Raw genomic sequence first — 22,470 nt, 5'->3', positions numbered from 1 at the left:
TCAGAGGTGAAGACACAGTGTAACTGTGGACACTGAACAACTGTGGTACCTCACAGGATGGCAAAGCAAATTCACTGTCCCAGGGCACCTGGAGCTCCCAAGGGGACAGAAATCACAATCCAATCCAATCCATGTGGAGCTACAATCCTGTAGGATTGTCCCAAAACATACTAGGATGTCTCATTTATTTTCAATATTGCTTTTGCATTGCCAACCTCAACTCTGCTTATTTCCAAACAAACAGAAAAATTGTCCAAATAGAAAAAAGCAAAATCCCAATTTAAAAACCCCAGCATTTATCATGATTACGTCAGTAAATCAGTAGGTTAGTAAGAATTTTTACATGGTAAAAACATACAAATAGTCTCTCCCGGTAGTAGCTCAACACACTGAGAGCCTTGCTGTAACTACCACCTTGTCCTGTACAAGTTCAGGTTTCATTTTTATGTACAGAATGAAAACGTCTTCAGACCCCTCTGGTTGAAAAGAAAGCCTTCAGAACATGGCCTAAATGTATGGTACATGTACAGAGCATTTTGCATAGGAATTTAGAGACCTCAACTGCTCAAGTCAATCTGGTCACATGCAAGCAACCAGTTCATGCAGCTCTCTGCTTCAGGGGCAGCCACCCAGAGGGCCACATGCAGGCTCCTTGGACACAAAACCACAGGCAACTCCAGTCAAGTATTTCTCAAGTGGATGCCTTGGAGATCAGTGGTATCACTGATTTAATTCTCTGACAAGGAGTAGAGATTCTCCTGCTGCAGTTCCTTCTGGCAGGCTGGCCAGGGCAAGTGAGATTGCTGAAGCAGCAATAAAACTAAAACATTTTCAGGTCTAAAGAATTGAATATTTAGCCCATGGGAAAAGTCTGACAGAGAAAGTTTGGAAGTTACATATTAAAACTGGAACAACCTAAAAATGTCACACAAATGACCCTGCATCAATCTTAATCCACAATGACAGACACAAAAGCTATAATTCAATATATTTTGGAGTACTATTGCTCAAACATTTTGAATGCACCACCCTCCCTTCAGGTTCATTAGTCTTTGCAGAACCTTCCCAAAACTGCTGCTTGGCTGCAGAACAGGAAAGCAACAGTCTTTACTCACAGCAGCTGGGAAAAAGGAAATCCCTGTCAGCACTGACTGGCAGCAGCCAGGTCCCCTCCCTTCAGCAGCTGATCTGCCCGTTTGGCTCTGCCCTGTGGCCCCCACCTCCCCTCTTGCCAACAGGACCCATTGCAGCTTTTTGCACTCCCAGTCCTGAAGAAACTGGGAGGGTGTCACAGTGAATCAGCATATTCTTTTTGATTTTTCTATCTAACAATGGATGTAATCAATATGTAATATACACTATCTAAAATTATTTTAAATGTTTAAATGTCAAAACTCTTTGAACCTTTCATTAACACCCTTGGAAGCTGCAATAGAAGTCTGAGAAACATTGCTCCAAAAAAAAAGACATACAATTTTTCAAAAGATAAGCAAAGCTAATACAAAATTTTGGATTTCATTATCTTTCTACAGTATTTGCATCAATAAGCAGATTTTACTACCAATATATTTTTCAAATTGAATCAAAATTACAACAATACATTGAACAAAATGTTTCCAATAATTTTTTTATAATTACAATCATGACATGAAATAATGAGACACTGTAACTAATTCAGAGTTCATTTTAACAGTGCTACAAAGAATGCCCAGTTCCCATGCAGTTAAAAGACAACTAAGTAATTTAAAAACAAACAATTGAGTGTTTTATTCAAATTTAATAATTAAAAAGGATAGGATCATTAGTTCTAGTCATAAATGATGGAAACAGTATAGCATTGTGTCTAGATGAATGAAGGAGGCAATATAATCAAATAAGAAAATATAATGAATAAAAATAATAAAAGCATCATTTTCTTTCAAACAAAGGGCTTCTTATTGTTGCCTTTGCTTCTTAGGAAAATGAAAAGCTCAATGTGTAACAGTGGAAATATGATGCACATCTAATCCAAAACAAACTCTGTTAGAAAAACTACAGATACTGAGCTGCTGGTGGCTTTTAAAACAGTACAATTTAATCAAATACAAAACAGTACAGCAAACTATAAAGATATACAGAAGGTGACATTTAAAAAGGCTTGGTGAAGGAGGGCTCAGAAGATTTTTTTCCAAGTCAACACAGCAGATATGGCAGGCAGCTGGACCTGCCCCATCCTCAGGGCAGGAGGAAGAGCCTTCTCCCTGACACCAGCAGGTGCATTCCACATTAACTGGAGCATGGCACAGGTTGCTCTGGCACTCTTTTTCTGTATTGAAAAAGAACTGGATGAAGAGACTTCCACGCTGTAATAAAGTCCATTTTCTTTTGAGTAATTAACAATTTTCCAGAAGACAAAGGAGGACTTTGCAGCTAGGTTCTTGCTAGTGTTCCGCCAGCAACTTACACAAAATTTCTTATGCTCTGAGAATCTTCTCTATTGAACTTTCCACCTTTATTCCAACAGCACTTGGAGCCTTCCTTTGAAACCTCCCCAGAACAACACAAATTGGAAAGGAGAAATAAAACAGACAATCTAGAGCAGAGGAAATTTATTTTGGTTAGGTTTTGAACTAGACAAAAATTTAGAGTTCAAAGATAAAATCACCTCTATATCAAACAAGGAAAATGAAAAAAAAAATAAGGGTTAATTGGTTTGTTCACCATATTCAGTAGCAGTCAGAAATACAAATATTGCAAACTGCAATATCATTCTAGGTTCTCACACAATGGATCAGCCTATCAAAAAAAGTTAACTGAACAGAAAATTTAGTAAGGTTTGTCTTGCAGGCATAACACCTTACCATTTATGGTACAATACCATATTAATAAATACTTTCAAATATGCGAAAGGCAACAACTAAATACCCCAAGGCCACAACTGTCTAATTCAACTGTTGAAAAAACAGTAACAAACAACACAGGCTGAAAAATCCCTTGACTTCGCAAATTTGGACATGATTCTAAAATGCATCATGGGAGAACCTTGATTACCAGTAAGAGGTTGGGTACTGATGGATATTAAAACAGACAATCAACTCACTGAAAACACAAAAAAAAATCCCCAATCAACCAAACAGCACTTTCTTTAATCAGGACACAAGGGGGGAAAAAAAAGGAGGGTTTTTTTTCTGTACTGATTGACCTTAGAGCTGGAATTAGTGCGCTTGTAAATACAAACTCATTATGTAATGGTGCATGGTATAGCCAAAGGCTAATTGTATTATTTTACTGCACATCAAACCATTCAGTTTCAGGATGGCTACATTAGATGCATAATTCTTCTTCTTCTTTCTATCTCTCTCCTAACCTTTCATATTTATTCTAAGGATAAGAAAATTTATGAAAAGAATAAATATAAGTGTTTCTGCTAAAAAGGAAAAAAAACTTCACCAAGAATTAAGAATTAATCAATAATTATGTAGCCTCAATTTAACTCCTAGTTCATGGCAAGACTGCAATGCAAAGGCAGAGCTGTTCAAAGTAAACAGCTAAAAATTCTAAGAAGCATTTATGCCAATTAAAAACCAGTTAACATCTGAATGATCTAAAAGCATTTTCCACACTTGGAGACTGTGAATGTTTGGCTGGCATATGGCTAACCTAGATCATTAACAGTGGGCAGAAAGCTCTCAAACATTTCATTATCAGTTTATAATTTAACTCCTAGGACACCCTGTCACCCACGCACAAACCAGCCCGATGCACTGGTGGTACCTGCACACTGCCTGAGCTGGGACACTCATTGAGCACTTTCCCAGCTCACAGGGATATTTGTTATCTCTCCATTAAGCTTAGTTTGTCATGCAGCTGCAAATGGTAAACTTCATGTTCTTAAACGCAACTGCAGACTGAACAAGCTGAATGTCATTTACCAACAATGCCTCCACATTATTCACTTTAAGCTAAAATTAAGTTTCAGAGGTTCACAATTAAAACATTACATTGTAAATTTTAATGTAAATGAGTCTTCTAATTTAATACACTGAAAAATTTACCTTCTACACCTATGGCATAAGCTATTAAATGTATTGATTGGTGGGATGCATACAAAAAAATCCAGTCTGATTTTGTGTCATCCTCCTTACATTAGGGCACACTTCCACCTTCCACCCTCATTCATAACAATATGATTAGGCTGTGACACCACATTTTTCCTGTGTTCACTCTATTTGCAGACACAAAAAGACCACAGCAGTTTTTTTTTGCTGATGCTATTTCCCATTTTTTCAGAATTTCACTCTATAATCTATATCTCACTCTATTATCTTTTGAATATTTTGCACTTCAACAGAATTATTACTAAGTCACAATTTCCTTATAACTTGTGTCTGCTGAATAATACATTTAGTTCAATTAACTTAACTCTGGGATGACAGCACATGTGTAACATTCTCAAACATTTCAAGACATCCTGATACGGGAAAACAATTTAGCATAACCTCCCCTGCTTGCAAAGTTGATGTTAAGCAATGCTTTCCTTTACGTTTTTCTGGTATTTGCTATCACTTTCCTTCCTCTCCTCTCACATTACATCCCAAGCTTTATTAAAGAACAGCTCCTTTATGTGAATCAGGAACATAAAAAATTTCAGAACTGCCATAGCATCAAATTTCAATTGTTACACTTAAGAGTTTTTCAGAAGAATTTTTTTTCCCAGGCAATTAGTTAAATATAATTTCTTCATATTTTAACAGCTATAAATTTACACTGCACTCGGACTTCTTTTGATGCTTGTTATTGCTAAAATATACAGTACTGATATCACACTTAGGCTACAGTTGAACTTCAATATCAGCTGACTTCAACATCTGTTCAACTCTGGTCTGCATAAATCAACAACAGAAATTTCCACATTATGCATCTTCTGAAGTTTGCACTTTACCCTGGAGCTTTGTCCACACTCCGCCTACTTAAGGAAACTGTTGTTTCTCACACTAAAATTATAAATTAAAACAGACACACATATGCCCACTGCACACAAGTGCTGAATGAGGTTCGGGCCTTTTCCTGGTGTCATGTTTGATAAAATCAGAATATCATCATGATACCAGAACTCTATCTGCAATGTTTAACAGTATCTCTATTTGTGCTCTATTTAGCCTTGAAAATATTAATATTTTTCATGCTAACAGCAAGAACTGATCTTCCCACCCCAATACTCCCATTGCCCCCCATTCCCCAAATCTGTAACATTACAGAAAATCACCATCTAGGGTCAATGTCAACCAGTAAAGAAAATCCACATTCAAAGCAGCTGTCCAGATTCCCTTTATCATCAAATGCAGAGAAAGAGGCATGTGCAGGGGCAAATTCACTGTGTCCTAAAGGCAGATCAGTCAAAAACAGGCCAAGATGAATGGATCAGTAATTACTAATGCACATCTGCTGGCCAAAGGGAGTTTAAATGAGAAACCTGAATGACATGTACATATTTACATAGCAGATCTAAAGTTAGATCAGTTGAGTAAGACCCAAGTACCTGTCAGAAATTTTCGATGTGGGGTCTGCAGTGTAATTATTCTGGTAATAAATGATAAAGTGAAGCAAAATGGAGTATTTAGGAGCCTGGTCCAATTAACCTGAAGAAATACCAAACTCACCCATACTCAGGATTTAGACTGAAAATATCTGACTCCATTTAAAGCAATGATGTGAATTTCAAATTTGTATTTATATTCTCACTAAAGCTATGGAAACAGCCTTCAAGTACAGACATTCATACACTCATTTCATGCATCCAGATTTGCACTTTTATCTCCAGATACTAATTTCTGGTTGAAAGTTTTTGTCACATGTGCATTCAGCTGTTTATATCTGAAAGGCCAAAATCCTCAATTATTTAAAATCTTAGTTTCAAAGACTCTAATACATTTCACCATTATATAAATATTTATACACACACACACACACATATATATATATATATATACACACACACACTTGAAAGAAGTTCTTCATGGCATTAGTTTTTAATGTATCTCCTAATATTTCAAATGGCATAAGACCACAGATAATGGCAGGGGCATTTCCATATCTCATTTTCCTATTGTTCAAACTTTGCAGACGTCTTTTCTCTTTCATATGTACTTAATTTTTAATTAGAACTTTTAGTGTGGTTACAAAAATGTCCCAAAGAATGCACTCTTTATGCAAACAAAATAAATTTCTAAAGAGTATTCTGTTTGAACTGAATGGAAAAAAGGATTATTTGTTGGTTGCATCAGTTAGTTACATGCCTTCATCAGTCTGAACATAACTTTTATTTCCTAGAGTAATCAATCACAGGGACATTTTATCCTAGAGTTAAACATGAAAGCTTTAATGAAATTCTTCCGCAGCTTTCAGCACGTTGCAGATTTACTAAAATTATGTGCCCAGCCAGATATCCTGTGCTATGCCTCCTTACATGCAAGCCTTCGGTCTCAAACACAACTCTGACATAAATACAGCTTTGTTTACATGAGGAAATTTTGATTGTCAAGTGATTTATTGAATACAATCACCTTATAAATTTTCCTATAACTCCATCAGTGAGAACTCAAACATTTTTATCCCCTCTTTTCTGAGGTTATGCTGTACTGAGATCTTCACAAGAAATCAAACTAAAATTTATCATTTGTGAAGTATTGTTTGTCTCTCCTTAGCTAGAAAAGATTATCTACTTTTCTGCATTGTAGAACACTGGGATGGTTATTTTTTAACTTTGAAAAGTTCTAACAGGTTTAATTTCAATTAAGCCTATGAGAACAAATCGCATAGAAATAATTTCAGAAACAATTTTTCAAAGTATACAAGAGTAAATCTATATGCTGCTGAGGATGAAGCACAATAAAGCATCATTGAGATAATCTGTAGTTAAAATGATGGTGTATGACTTATGATTAAGCTTCATTACCTGCAGAGCAAGGGGCTTCCATCTCATATTTTTCAGTAAAGCTGGTGCTGAGGTAAGCATGCTCTGAGGTCGCTTTTTCAAAGTTAAGATAACACCACTCGGATCCTCTCGTAGTGCATTCACCAAATTTTTCAACTGCCACCCCACCTGGTAACCAGTAAAATCATTACAATAAAATTGAGGTACATTATTCAATATGTAATGTTCCCTTTTTAAATAAGATTAGTAAATAACATAAAGGAGTGTATATATATCATAAAGGAGATTAACTCTAGAAATGTCAAAACTTAATTACTGCATAAAAATCACATAAACTAAAATAATTACTATAATGCATTAAGATGTATATGCATCATGTCAGGTTTTAGAATTAATAAACTACTGTTATTTCACTGAAAAATGCACAATTAAATCTCAAGGTGTTTTCAAACTCAGCTCTGGTACACAGACTTTAGAGACTAGAAAGTTAAAAAGCCCTGCCTTTTGCATTGAAAGTTCATTTCAAAACTGAGCATTTTGTACTTTGTGGTTACTATTCAAATGTCACTAACCACATGTAGTCATACACTACTACTCCTAGCAGCTTATGCAGGCACAAACCAGCTCAGGAAAACCTACTCTTCACACTGCTATAAAAATGAAGCCAGAATCACAAGGCCTGTTTTAAAACAGTGTTTCTTTCAGGATGATTTCAGAAACAAATACAGTAAATCAATGACAGAAATACAGTCCAGTCACTACGCATTAGTCCAAAATAAAATTTTCCTAATTACAGCATTTCAAAATATTTTAAAATTAAAACCTTGATTAAAATGGAAAGCAACAAGTTTCTATTTATAAATGCAAGGAGTCTGAATAATTTATTTTGCACTTTCAAGTATTTTAAATACTAAAAAAAGTACTTTAAATACTAAAACATTTTAATTTATGACAATGGTTTTAAGTCTGAATATGGCCTGATTACAGGGTACCTATTGCAAAATGCTTTAGGATAGTAAAAGTATGCTTTTTCAAGTTTGGCACCTAGACTGGCAATACATAGAATCATATATCCCTTCAAAATCTTGGCCTGTAGACCCAGAAAGTGATTATTTCTGTAAATTTGACAGCTTTTCTACCTCTTTTTGCTCTGTCTCCCACCCTTGCCTGGCTAAACAAACAAGTAAATTTCCCTAATTAGTAAATTATCACAGTTATGGCCATTTTCCTTCTTTCACAATTTGTACAAGAAGACTGTCAAGAAGAAAATTATCTAGCTGAGAAAAGGAAAAACAAAGATCTAGAACTTTGAAGTGATAAGGTTATTTTATATTTGAATAATACATTGAAAACTCCCATTAACAGTGTGAACGAAGAGCACAGATGTTCCTTATCACTGGTATAGTGCAACATGACACAAACATATGTTACCAATGCCTAAGCAAGATAATCACATGTAGGTTCTTGCTACTTATTTTGTACCTTATTCCCTATTACACCAAGCATTGGTGTATCACTTATTTTGATTAGTATCACTTCTTTTAACAACTGCTTCTCCCCAACAAACCACCTGAGCCAACACTAATTTTACCAACAACCCTGAATCACAGACATGGCTCAAACCCCATCACCCTTTCTCCAGCTCCTGTGAACCTACCCGTCCTGTTTCCACCACAGCAAAGCCCAATATATCCAGGATGCACTTCTACAGTAAGATTATTGTATGCAAAGAAAAAGGGTATTGATAGCATGCATATTTATAAATATTTTTCAGCTTTCACAGAAAACTTCTAAACATGCTGAAATCCTTATTTTTACTCCTATGTACTAGGCATGTGGATATTAAACTTTGAACAAAATGAAACATTAAATTAACCAATTCCATCTCAATTCCCACATCCCACTGAAGTTTTCCATTGTGTTTCAACAACATTTAAACAAAATATCTTCAAGCCTAGGCTGTGTGTGTAAGGACACTGCAATCTTATTAAAAAAACCCCTTGCTATTTACAATACTGTTTTCTTATTTTAGAGACTCCCACCACAGCTTAGAAGCAATATATTCTCTACAGTTACATCATGTCACTGTGGGCATATGTGAGCTTTCATTTGCTATCCAAAAGAAGGAATCACTGGCCTACAGTTCATGTAAGCTATTTCTGTACCTAAGGTACTGCACACTGTAATTCCCTAATGCAACAACTGAAGAGGGATTAGTGGAGCAGAATCCTGCTGAACAAAGCAGCACAGGGAGCCCTGAGGAGAACATGACCTGACCTCAGTTATGGAGTCAGGATGTAAAGTTCTTCCCAATTAAGTTGGAAGTACACTGCTTGTGAAAACTGTACTTTAAAGCCATGTGTTTCTCACTGAAACAGCCAGAGGAATATAAATAAAATTGGGGCTTTTTGGCTATGCTAGCATTTTAAAAATAATTTTAAATGTACTTTCATACTTTGCAGAGGTAAACTGCCTTGTGTATTTGAAATATGCATTACATTGCAATAAATGGGAGATTATCTAGTCTCTTCATAAGAGTTTGGGGGATTAAAGAAAAAAATAGCTTCAAAGCACTAAATCTGATGTATTTAATTTAGAAGCTCATGAATAAAAACAATTTAACTTAATTTTTCACAGTGAAATTCTGAGTTTACTATAAATTTCAAATGAAGTTCATCCTCTGCTTTTATCTAGCTCCCTGACAAAAGTTTTCTCGCTGTTCAGACAGGCCTTGATGACTCCTCATAATCTGAACAAAAAGAACTAAATTGGCCTAAGAGGAACAAGTCACATAAAAGGTAGTCAATAATCAATTGAAGGAAATCAATGCCCACATAGGAGGCCTGGTTTCCAGCTCCAACATAGTTCAGATACTCTCAAAATTCACTCTGACACAGACAAAACAACTTTTTTTGAGGAGGTCAGGCTGCAAAGCGGAAAAAGCGGGGACTATATCTGGAACTGAAAACTCTTTCAGAATTCCACTTCAGTGACATGTAACCTACCCTTTAACTACAATTTGGTTTTACTCTCTCTAACATCTCCTTTCTCATTACCACAGTTAAAAATTTGCAACTTCTAATCATGAAATTTTTTGGGCAGAATTTTTAAAGTTCCTATCATATCCTTGCCCATGTACTACAAAAAAAGGACAGTAACAAGAAAGTTTCAACACTGGTTTGAAAATTCAATATATACGTAAGAGGACTGTATTAGCAGACTACTTATAGTAAAATAACCTGAGCAATTAATTTTGAGAACAGTGCACTATGCTGACCAGGTGGCCATTTTTATGGGGCAAGGAAGATAAAACAAGCAACAGTAACATAAATTTACATTGTTAAACTAGTGCCCCTGGAAGCAGCAGCCAGGAGAGGTGTCTGATGGCAGCCCAAGCCCAGCGCTGGCTTTTGCTGCCCATGCCTGAATCCCTGTGCAGCTCATGGCCTCCAGGACAGCCACTGGTGCCCTGAGGGTCTGGGTGAGATAGTTTTGCCAACATTAGAGCAGCTCTGCTAGAGGAGTCTGCCAGGGCAGGGAGGGACACAAGGGGTGACCCACACCTATGGACTGGTGGCCCAAGGCCAGATCCACAGTGTTGCTGGGGTGGCACAGGCAGGGGCACCACACTCCCAAAGCAGAGGGAACCCTGCACAGAGACACAGCCTGCACAGAGGGTGCCTACGCACCAGCATGAGGCCACCTCCACATTTCTCATTCATTCCACCACGGCATGCCCAGGGACTGTGGCCAGGCTGGGAAGCCTCACAGGGTGCTCCAGAGTCACTCAGGACACCCAGGTTCCTTCAGCAGGGCAAGAGAGGCACACGGGAGGGAGCCCTGCACAGCCCTGACACATCCTCCTCCTCTCCTTGCCAAGCACCCACTAACCCAAATCACAGGCAGCTTTAGCAAAGGGTGCTGTTACAAGTCCCCATCCATCACCTGGAAAAACACATGCTTCTGAGCAAGCTGAGATACATTTAAAAGATCTCTATGCTTCTTTGGCTTTCAGCAAGTCCATCTGGATGACACTATTACAACAGCCTGAAATTAAACTTTTATTTTGAATTCCTATTCTAAATTGTCAAGAATTTCACTTCTAAATAATTAAAAGTTGTTCTTAAATAGGTTTTCCCCCCCAAATTAGTCTATTACCCCCTTATGACAAGCTTAGAAGATTGGCAATAATCTTGCTTTTTCTGGAAGTAACCACAACCATTCATTGAATCTTTTTGTCACTCAGTTGCACTCATGACAGTATTCCCATAGTCCTGTGCTCATTCATGAGTACTGCTGTATGTTATGATGCAGAAAGGAGATCTGTAAAGTATTTGAGCAGGCAGCTCAAATACAATTGGATGGCCCTGCACTAACTATTTTTAGGATGCTATGAAATAACCTACAGTCTGAAAAATCTATGACTTGCATCCCCAGAGAACAGCTGCATCAATTAAAAGCAGTGTGCAAACCCAATACACAGTGCAACTGTGAGGGTTGAGAGGGTGGGATAACAGACAAATGGTAAAGAGAACAGATTTCTCATTTTTACAGGCATAATTCTATTCTAAGGGTGACCCTTGAAAGTTACTGAAAGTTTTCTGCATCCATGAAAACAAAACTGGTTTTTTTTCCCATTACTTTAATTATTTCCTAAACTGCAGATTTTGGAAAGGTAAAAGTAGTAATATCTTTACACTTTTGAAGGAAAAATAATACCTTGCTGCTAAATATAGTCTGCTAAGCCATTTCCTATTTTCTAACTATGGGAATATGCAAAAACCACTCTAGTGTCTAATTTTAAAAAGTTCATGGACTGGAAAGATAACCAAAATTCTTTTTCTTTCAATGTTGCCTGTAATGAGTTGCATGCACCCAGAGTACTTTGACTGATCAACATTTCAGGCTTCAACTTTTCGGCTAAAAAACCTGAACAATTTCTAGAAGCAAAAATGCATTCACCTCAAAAAATAGGTTTTTTTAAAGACTTCCATATCAAACACTATCTTGCATTTAATGAAAAAAATAGTGCATAAGGAAAAAATCCCCAACACTGCACTTCAAATAACAAATATCAAACATAGCACATTGTTCAGCAACTCAGAATCTGACAAGAAATTCAACAGCATCATGCTGTTAAATTAGCAAACTGATTTCCATGAACACTGGCCAGGAACAAGCTCAGTCAGCTACTAGCCCCATGAAACAAATGTTAGTAGCAAGTATCTTCTTCCCTTTCCTTTGCTGCAGATGCCTGAAAAGGTGAAAAATTAATGGAAAGCCATAGGTCTTCTGTCTCCAGAAAACATAACTAGTGAAGAAACCACAAAAGGATGCTTCCAGCATGGACCACCACAGAGATGAAAGCTGTGTCTGTATGTAGTAGGGCAGGCAGTGTCAGGAGAGCAGATGTCTTTTCAGGGATTTATCCAGGTTCTTAAGCTAGCATGATAATAGCATCCTACTTGCATAATCATTTTCTCCTAAAGAGGAGAGGTTAATAATATTGCAATTGCATAGGCTGCAATTCTAATTAAAGAGTATCTTGGCTACATTATTTAAATCAATGCAATTCTAATTCAATGTTAAAAGTCAGTTCTGTGCATCCTAAAAATGTCACTGATCATACTGCACTGTATCATTGCCCAAAGTCACAACAATACAGTTTGTATGTAAAGTAAATTGAAAAAAAATCATATCTCTTACTTGAATAATTCCTGATATTTCACTAAATCTTCTGCTTACTACCATCAAGCCATGAAATAAGTGATTTTTAAATTCATTTTTGTCTATGTATACTAAAGATCACAATTAAGAGACTTTCCCAAGAATAAACTAAGTTAGGATCCAAATTGAGAGTTGAGTGCAGAAATCACCACCTCTCATTAAACTGCCCTAAACACATTTCCTTGTCAGAACATGTATCTGACCCAGAGCTTAAATTCCACAAGTACAGCAAAGTACCACCATAATTCAACAAACTTGAAAATATTAGTAACATGACTACAGAGCACCTCAGTATAGGAGGCAACCATCTGTATTATCCATGAGGGAACTAAAATTTGATTTATCCAGAAACAGAGAATCAGTTTTGTACTGAAGCTTGGACACTGTTTAATAGCAATGCTTACCTTTCATTTTGTACTGATACAATCAACCTTCAGCTCAGAGCTACCCCATTGCTTTTGAGTCATTGCTAGTACAACATCCTAGAACAAATAAATGAGCATATTTGTTGGAAGAGCAGACTCCAGCTTTATGGGTTTGGTTATATATATTTTACAGACATAAAGGTCAGTTACTAGGTACAATTTCTGAGGAAGAAGGGTCTCATTTCCCCATTTTAGGGTATGGCGCTAAAAAATGGGGTTGATTCCAGCTCAGATTTGGTGCACCTCTGAAATTCGAAGCATTTTCCTTCACTTGGGAACCTGCAGTGACTGGTTGTCTGCAGTGTGGCAATTGCAAGGCATCTCTCTCTTCAACCAGGAGCACAGATAACCAGAAAAGACAGCTACTGGCAATTTGGAAGGTTTTTACTCAACTGTCCATCTAGTTTCAGAACATGGATCTCAGCACTTTCTAACTTCAGAAGGACTAAACTCAGTCAAATACTTTCAAATACTACAAAGGTGTTTCAAGCACCAAGATGTGCATAACTTCCATGGGGGCAAAGCACTGTGCTGATGGGACTATGCACACACAAACCCCAATCATGCAACAGGCAAGACACCTTTAGCTCCTTGCACTGGCATATGGGCAATGAGGGCTCTGGTCCCAATTCCCACACATCACTTTTTTATGTAATATAAATGCAATACAAACTAACACACACTGCAGAGAACAGGGTCTGGGAGCCCTGTTGTGATGAGCAGGCCCTACCCCTTTCTTCAGCAAGGACACAGAAATTAAACTCTTATGAACAAAGGTGCTGCAACCAGAGTCCCTGCTTGGCCTCACTTCCAAGGGCTTCCAAGGAACATATGGAGAGCCCAGGTGCCTTTTCATTTCAGCAGGGATTCTGCCAAAGGACAGTATCTCCCCAGCCTACAAAGAGGCATTTCAGCATCCTTGGGTGGCCTCTGGTGAATGCCAAGAAATCTCAAGTGCCGTCTAAATAGGCACAAAGAGCTGGAGGCAGAATTTAGGCAGACTGGGTCACACCCTGCTGTCCCACAGATTAAGCTGCAGTATGGATGTGGATGGGTTCCCTCTTCCTCAGGAGAGAGGAAGAGCCAAGTTCTCCACACTTCATGTGGCGTAAGGAATGTGCTCTTCAGAAGTGACCCTGCAGTATTAACCCCCAGCCAGATTTGCCTTACAGGAACTCATTTTTGTGGCCCTGTGCTTAATCTCACCATGGGAATTTGACTTGTGTGTGTGTGCATTGCACAGTCTCATCCCCAAATGCTTGTCCGGGAATTACAACAACAAACATATGGAAACATACATGCATACACATATGCATATTTCTTTCAGATTAGATTTACATCATCAAAACTCATTATTTTAGAATGATTCCAGTGAGTCAGTAATTCCAACAGTCTTTGACCTCCCCCAGATTTTCAGTGTATAAATAAACTACTTGAGATCCCCAGCTCAAGTGCTGTTACCCTTGAAACAGATGTTTCTCGAGACTGAATTCATATAGTGAAAATAAATTAAGACATTACATAGAAATTGTCAAAGAAACCCAAAATTAAGGACATTAATGACCAAGCAAACTGAAAAAAAATATCCAAATCGAAAATAAGCCTGTAAGCAAACTTAGTCTGCATCACTTATCTGGGAGGGAGGACAGAGATATGGAGTTAAAAGAATTTGTCTTAAAAATGCAGGAATTATTTAGTCATGATAGAGCTTTTCTTTTTTTTTTTTCATTTTATTTCCATTAAAATCATCAAATATAGACTACGTACTCTGTTCAAGCCACTGAGTTGTTTGAATCCGGTACTGACTTTTTTAAAATAAAAATTAACGTGCTCACAGTAAATCATAGAATTTCCCTTGCTTTATTTTTTCCTCCCATGGGAGCATGGATTTGCTCTTCTTACTGTTTTGATCAATTTTTACAACAACTATCACTGTCTTACACTTCCTCACAGTTAGCTCCTAATTTTATCAGAATAAGACAACAGATTATGCAACAGAACATCAGGCTGGCACCTGAAGATCAGCTGTGTCATGTACACACAGCTGCTACCTGCACAAAGCACAGAAGTAGTCAAAATTATTCCATCCGAACTCATATATGGTCCAGGCTGTGCACAACTGTAATGTCTGTTGTGTTAATATGCACAACATTGAAGACATCTCTCCTTAAGCTTTCATCATCTTTTCTACAGTGTACTTCAATTTTCAGCAATCTCGGTTAAAAGGAAATTATTAGCAGCAGAATAATACCTGCCTTCCTTTTCAAATACACACACCTGTACATACACTAACAGTAAGCCTTTTTAACCTCTTCTTAGGAGACAAAAAGAAGTACATAATCTGTATTCTGTTCTACAGGCATCAAAAATTTTAACAATATAAAACTCTAATTCTACTTAATATCTGCTACCTGGCATAAAAAATTCAATTATATATTCTGAAACAATCATTTTAACTGCAGAATTTACAGTATTCTCACTATAGAGAACATAATGTTCAAATTTTAATTTTAACTGCCTACAAATACAAATCGTACCTAGATTTATAGCCACCAGCAACTACTGAGAATATGAAAATAATTTTCATCAGGAATATATGCAAAATATTTTGGCAGTATATCGTCTTTCAATATTTATGTTGAAAATATTAATACCATTTACAGCACCACTTAGAGGGTTTTTTTTTCCTATGGAAATGCTATCATGTGGAGGAAAAAACAAACCAGAAAAAAATCCTCTAAAATAAAACCATTAAAATACATCATCTTCCAGTGTGTTCTGTGCAGAAAGATGAATTTATCAATTAGGTCACAAAAATACTCCACAGAACACTGCTGCAGTTTTTAGCAAACACATCCTCAGGAGTATAGTCCTAAGTATAGCTCGTATAAAAACACTAGACTTGGATATGGACTCAGAAACGTGGCTATTGCCAGTGGTGACACTATGAAGGCCCACCAGTGACACTCACAGAAAAAGTCAATTGGTGTCTGCAGAGGATTTCTTACCACAATTACACTGCTTTTAAAAGATACTTTGGTGCCTGAAAGTCAGCCCAGGTGTGTATTCCTAAACAACAGCTGTACAGAGCAATCTATGTCCTCAACTACTAAAGAATATTTCCCCCCAAAGAAAAATAATTTAAGAACTCAGTATGAATTTTGTCTGCTGAATGTTGTCCCTGTATGTTCATATAATCACACAAGTAAAGTACCAGGGCTCAATAGCAGTAGAGTTGTCCATTCTGGGGTACAGCCAGGACAGAATAAAAGAAATCTGGTTTTGACTGAGCTGTAGGACAGCAAATGACATTTGGTGAGCAAGACCATAATCAGCTGGCAGGGACTACCTCTAGAAATACAATGTATGGGTACTGAGGCCATGTCCCAGTCATATGTGATGAAGACCATCTCTTGTTGCACCAACTTCTTCTTGAAAGAACTTCCTGAAAGGATTTGAACAGCAACATCAGCCTTTCAGTGCTTGACTGTTCACAGCTCCATCAGTTCCACACCAATCCCATGGATGAGGTTTACCGTGCCCAGCACATATTCTAGAGCACCAAACTGCAGCAGAGGGTCAGGACCAGGTGCTCTGGAGCACAGAACCAAGAGCACACTGGATGTGAGATGCCAGTGCCCAGGCTACAGGACCAAATGTGCAACAAAGTATGGACCCCTTATCCTGGCAAACTACAAAGAGTTTAGGACAGAGCCCTACGAAACTAGGTTACTTCCATAAAGACTTCCATGAACATCTCTGGATAGCCCCATAAAGGTTATAAATGTAAATCCCATCTTTAAAACTAAATATTTTTGTTAACATTTACCAAACTTCCATAAACAGAAAAAGTCCAAGGATTCAGAAAGTATTAAAAGCATGATTTGGGAGCTGTTCCTCTATCTCCTCCTCCATAGAACCCCATGCATGACAGCAATAGAAGGAAATTGAAAAAAAGCTTATTTCCATCAACTTTTATAAACTTGTTGGGGTTTTTTTTGTTCAAGTCAAGCCTCACAAGAAAATAAAAGTACTGTTATAAATAAAGATGTTATGAATGGAAGCTGTATAAGGTGTCAAACACCTTATGTTAAAAGCTTGGACTGACCTGACTGTCCCCTCCCCTGTACTGTTGATGCTTTAAGTTTTAGCTTTCATATTTTCCAGATTCTGTACTGCATTAGTACATAACTCTGACCTTCATATAAAGCGTTAGCAGGTTCTCTTTACAGTTTAGTTAGACAAAACAATCCCTTTCCAGCCAAGAACCAAGGACACCATCACAGCTTCAGGCCCAAAAAGTACAAACAGCAGTGAATTGAGGAGAGCAGTCTGGGAGGATGGGACTTCATAACCTGAAGCTGTAATTGGACAATTAACCCCAGTATGTAAATTGACCAAAACTTACAAAAGTGTGAAAACGCCTGACCCATCATCCCTCTTGGCTGTAGCCTTGGCCAGGCTCTTTTACTGCCCAAGGTGTGTCCTTTGAAGGCCTTTCAATAAACACCTACTTTATTCCTTTAACACTGTCTAGCCTCTGTTCCAGGTAGCTCCTCAGGGCATCATTGTTCCAGCCCACTTCCCCACTAAGCCTCTTTAGAAACACAGCCTCATTAAAAGCCAAGCTAACAAGGCCATAAATGAAATACCTGTGCTAAAAAAAGCCTAGCTGGATCTGAAATGGTGAAGAAAAAACAAACAAATATTTGCAACACAATTTTTCTACTTAGAGGTGTTTTGTTTGGTTGTCCCCCCAGAATAAGAAGCCATCTACTGCAAAGTCCATTTTGGGTGCATACGCTCTAGAGATTCACTTGGATCCCAAGTTCAGAATTTATGAGCTGGAATTTACCATCTTCCAAAAAATCTTAAGACATTCTGCAAAAGTCAAACTTTCCTCACAAATTATACAGTAAAACTTAAAAATCTGTTCTTTCATTTTCCTAAACAAAGATTTAATTTAGGATGAGTATCTAGAAAGGCATCATATCCTTAAATGCATATCCTTACAAAAAGGCAAGGTATGATCTCGTAAATGTATCTGTCATGTTTCAGAGGAATTTTAGCAAAATCTCCTCTAAGTTTTTGTAATGTAAATATAAAAAGAGTTCCTGTACATATATTATGTGGACTTGGTTTGGCACACTGGAGTTTCCACAGTAAGCAATATGCTATATAAAAGCTAAGTGTTATCTACTACAAGTTGCCAAGATACCAATTCCAACTTATAGGTGTTAAATACACTAAACCTACCAGCTTCTACATGCAACAGATTGATAATTGACCATAGTCACCTATTATTTCCCCATCATCAATATTTACATAACTTCTGATGAGTTTTAGTCAACAAACACAAATTTTGGGAATCCACAACTCTATCACGTCATATCAAATGTGTATTCAATCCATAAGTCATATCATAATGGTATTCAAAGTATATGCATATGCCAAATATGCCTCCAAAATAAAAAAACTATTACACAAGAACAGACTGTTAATTAAAAATCCTATACCATCCTGAGTCTGTACATCCCCGTTCTCTGCTTGCAGTATTTTTTCTACTGTTTTATCACTGATAACAGCAACCAGGAAGAACATTGTGGAGAGTACTAATTCATTTAAGCAGTAATATAGTGTTCTGCACTTTTAGTTGCTTAAAGAAAGGACTATCCTGAGCCAAAATAAGCTCTTGAATTATATATGGGCAGAAACATGAGTATGCAATGAATCAATTTGCAGTGCAAATTCTGAAATATCCAAATGAGGAAGGTGTTTTTCCTTGTTTGTTTACATTGGAAATATTTTAGACACACAGGCTTTTAGACAAGATAAAGGATGGAATTTGCAGGGAAGTTTAGAAGACATTGTGTAAATCCTTTGAATCTTAAAAGAAGAGTCGCAGAATCACAGGATCATTTGGGTTGGAAGGGACCTTAAAGATCACCTAGTGTCAAACCCTCTGCCATGGGCACAGACATCCCCACAAAGCTCTGTCCAACCTGGCCTTGAACATTTCCAGGGATGGGGCATCTACAGCTTCTCTGGGTAACTTTTTCCAGTCCTTTACAAAGCCTCCCAGCAAAGAATTTCTTCCTAACACTGAATATAAACTTGTCCTCTTTCAGTTTAAAGCTATTCCCCTTGGCCTATCAATAAAGGCCCTCATAAAAAGTCTCTCTCCAGCTCTCTTGCAGCCCCTTTAGTTACTGGAAGGTGCTACACAATCTCCTCAAAGCCTTTTCTTCTTTAGGCTGACAACCCCAACTCTTTCAGTCTGTTCTCATAGGAGAGGTGTTCCAGCCCTGGGATCATCTTTGTGATGTCCTCTGGACTTGATCTAACAGGTCCATGACGTTCTCATATTGGAGGGAGTTATAACCCTTAGTTACTGTAGAGCTACTGAAGAACAGATCTGTCCTGTAAAGCAAAACTGACACAGAAGACCCACATAGCTATTTAACCTCAAGAAACCACTATTTAAAGGACAATTTTCTGAACATTAACTTTTCACTGACTTTAGGCCTAATAAATTTTTTTAATTTAGAAGATTCCAATAGTCCAAATATCCTGCCAGCAACAAGTGGAATAATCCTGTTATGCATGTTTTATATTGAATAGCAAACAATCAAAATAATAACTTTAAATTCTTTGATTTCACTGCCAAATAATATACTACAAAGATCAGGCATCACTAAAAGCAGAGGCTGTCAATAGATAACTTAAAACTATTTGACCAGTATTAGGACATGCATAATGATAAATCAGTATAAATCACTTAATCATTCTCCTACTTTGTCATGCTGCTTATTTGAAAGCCAGTGGACTTTGTGAAAAAGCAGCCTTTTCATAGTGATTACAATATGACCCTTGTAAAAGGTATTATAAACAACAAGTTGGATTTTTAAACCAATTGTATGGAACTTCTCTTCCTCATATTTGTATTTACTCTCTGAAATATAAAGTACATAAGACAGACATTCATTTCAATTTGACAGATAAATACACTGAAATAACTGAAGAAAATTTTTTCAAAAGGGGGCTTTAACTCTAAAAGACATTAAAGTTAATTTTTTTTTTTACATTTTGAGTCCTCATTTACAAAACATGAGCTTAATAACAGCTCCATGTGAAAAACACTTCCTTATAGCTTTAGAATTAGATATTTTTAAAAATCAGATATTTAAAAAAATTAATCAGTTATTTCTATGGTCAGTACTAGTGATATAAGTATTATGAGTTACATATGATATGTATGATATGTACATATGATATATATGATAAGTTACAGGGAGCAAGTTGTCCTGTATCTGCTGCTGGTGAGTAGTACATCAAGAGTGAAAAAATCAATAACCAGTAAAAACAAAATATTCTATCTTCAGAATTATTTATCTCCTGAGCAAGAGTCAGTGTAAGGAATAATACCTCTCCCCAGAAAAATAGATTTCTAGAACTGGACAGTAAATTCCTCATGACAGGGGCTGGAGTACAAAAGGATTTTCTTAGATTCTTATCAAATTCTGCAGAATCTACAGAAAAAAATAAATATTTGGGCTTTATAAAATTGATGAGTGAATGCAGTGTACTTTTGCAAAGATAACGTGAGAGGTACTATCAGATTTCTAAGAAAATCCTAGTTGATTTTCACTGTGGAAAATTAACACTAGGACACAAGAAAATTATTTGTATACATTGTTTACAATATCAATGATGACAACTATTTCCATTATATTGTTGATACAACAAAGAAAAGCAAAGTAAATGTGTGGTTTAGTCTATTGCTATATATATTCACCATTTAAACTAAGTTTGTCTCAGCTCTCTATGGTGCCTTCTACCTAAAAGTACAATTATTTCTCTCTGTGACTCTGAAAATACTTCACTTATGCAAAAGCCAAGACACTCAAATCCTACATTAAATATTCCATCCATGTAGGTAAGAAAGCTTATCTTAAGGATAGTCAAAACATTACTGGTAGCGTTAGGGTTAAGAATCTGATCTTTCCATCAAATAAATGCAGTGCAGATGTGCTAAGAAAACTAGAATAAATACCTAGCCAACTGGAAATTTTCAAGTTAACAAGGCAACTTTACAGCACCATCAGAAATTTTTGGGAAAAACAGCTAGCTAGTACTGAATGTTTAATGATGTGCTTCTTCAGATGTGTATACATTTTAATAGCCAAAATAGTAATGCTCTAAAATGTTTTTCAAATTAAATTGATGTCATAACCTCCCTCAGTGCAGAACACCAGAGAAATTAGTCATCAACTGTACATGAAAACTAATCATAGGATACAACACTTAGAAGCTGTATGGCCAAAACAATATTAGAATTCACCCTGACCTGCTTGGATTTATCAAATTACATTGCATAGCTCCAAAGATAGCTTCTCATCTCTTAAGGTCCACATATGTACAGTTTATTTGATTTCAGACTTAACTGGAAGGTATTGTGAAATATTACCCTAATCTGTGCAGACGAGCTGACATGATGTACAATGGTCTAAAGCTGGAAGTGGAGTCCCATGTGGAATGACAAAACACAACTTTTAACAAATGGCTGCTGCACTAATACCATATATTGAATTTCACTACTCTCAAGAAACTTCATCCTTTGGAAAAAGAATAGCTGCCTCCTATATTGTAAGTCCACCTTTTCTCTTAGAAAACCTTACCTCAGAAAAGGTAAGTTAATTTTAACAGTTCACTAATCCTAAATAAAATCACCAGGCACTAACAACTATCTGTTCCCACAAAGGGCAATTTGCGTAGTATTAGTTTTCGTGACTATCATATCTGAAAGGTCTGTTTAATTTTAAATTCCAAGTTTAAAACGTCTCTTTACATTAGGTCAACCACCCTATGTACCCCTATGGGAATTTCACATGCTTGTCTTCTTAAAAATCACATTCTACACTTTCCAGTGTGTTTGAAAAGTAGCAAGTTTTCCAGCCTCCAGGAAGCATTCTTGATGTGAAACCCATATGGGCACAGTATTTCCAACTCCTTGCATCTGTTCAACCCAAAATTTCCATTACACTTAAACCAACTTGTGCATGGGCAAGCAGAAAACAGCCTAAGAGATCTCCCAAGCCATAGATATTTAGCCTAACTTGGTATCTCCAGTAATGCTCAGATGATCAGGGTTTAGCTAAAGACTTAAGAACTATGTGGTTTCAAAAGAGAAAAGGAAAACTTAGATGTTAGAAGAATTAATGATTTATAAAAATACATTTTTCTATACAATTCTTCTCTCCACATGCTATGTGCCCCAACACCTCTATCTCTAATTGACACAGAACATAGTTATACATACCACAGTTTGGTGGTTAACTTGAATCACTTCATCCCCAGCATGGATTTTCTTGCACCGATCTGCAGGTGACTGAATTTAAAATAAAA

At 36.9% G+C, this 22,470-nt stretch overlaps 1 protein-coding gene across 7 annotated transcripts in view; it reads right to left on the bottom strand.

Annotated features, from left to right (window-relative positions):
• Positions 1 to 22,470, bottom strand: part of CNKSR2 (connector enhancer of kinase suppressor of Ras 2) — a 207,030-nt gene that overhangs the window by 88,905 nt on the left and 95,655 nt on the right. For 3 of the 7 annotated variants that reach the window (XM_059467046.1, XM_059467041.1, XM_059467042.1), the window contains exons 8-9: positions 22,385 to 22,453; positions 6,935 to 7,081 (exon numbers count right to left, since the gene is read on the bottom strand). The exons of 1 other annotated variant lie outside the window; for it this stretch is intronic. In XM_059467046.1, the coding sequence (XP_059323029.1) occupies positions 6,935 to 7,081; positions 22,385 to 22,453 (216 nt within the window). The remainder of the gene's footprint in view (positions 1 to 6,934; positions 7,082 to 22,384; positions 22,454 to 22,470) is intronic. 3 more of the 7 variants (XM_059467047.1, XM_059467044.1, XM_059467043.1) reach the window with 2 other exon arrangements.

The sequence above is a fragment of the Ammospiza nelsoni genome, chromosome 2 (assembly GCF_027579445.1).
Source record: "Ammospiza nelsoni isolate bAmmNel1 chromosome 2, bAmmNel1.pri, whole genome shotgun sequence".
NCBI lineage: Eukaryota > Metazoa > Chordata > Aves > Passeriformes > Passerellidae > Ammospiza > Ammospiza nelsoni.
Note: the sequence above shows the minus strand (reverse complement) of the source record. Positions and strands in the feature narration are given on the sequence as shown.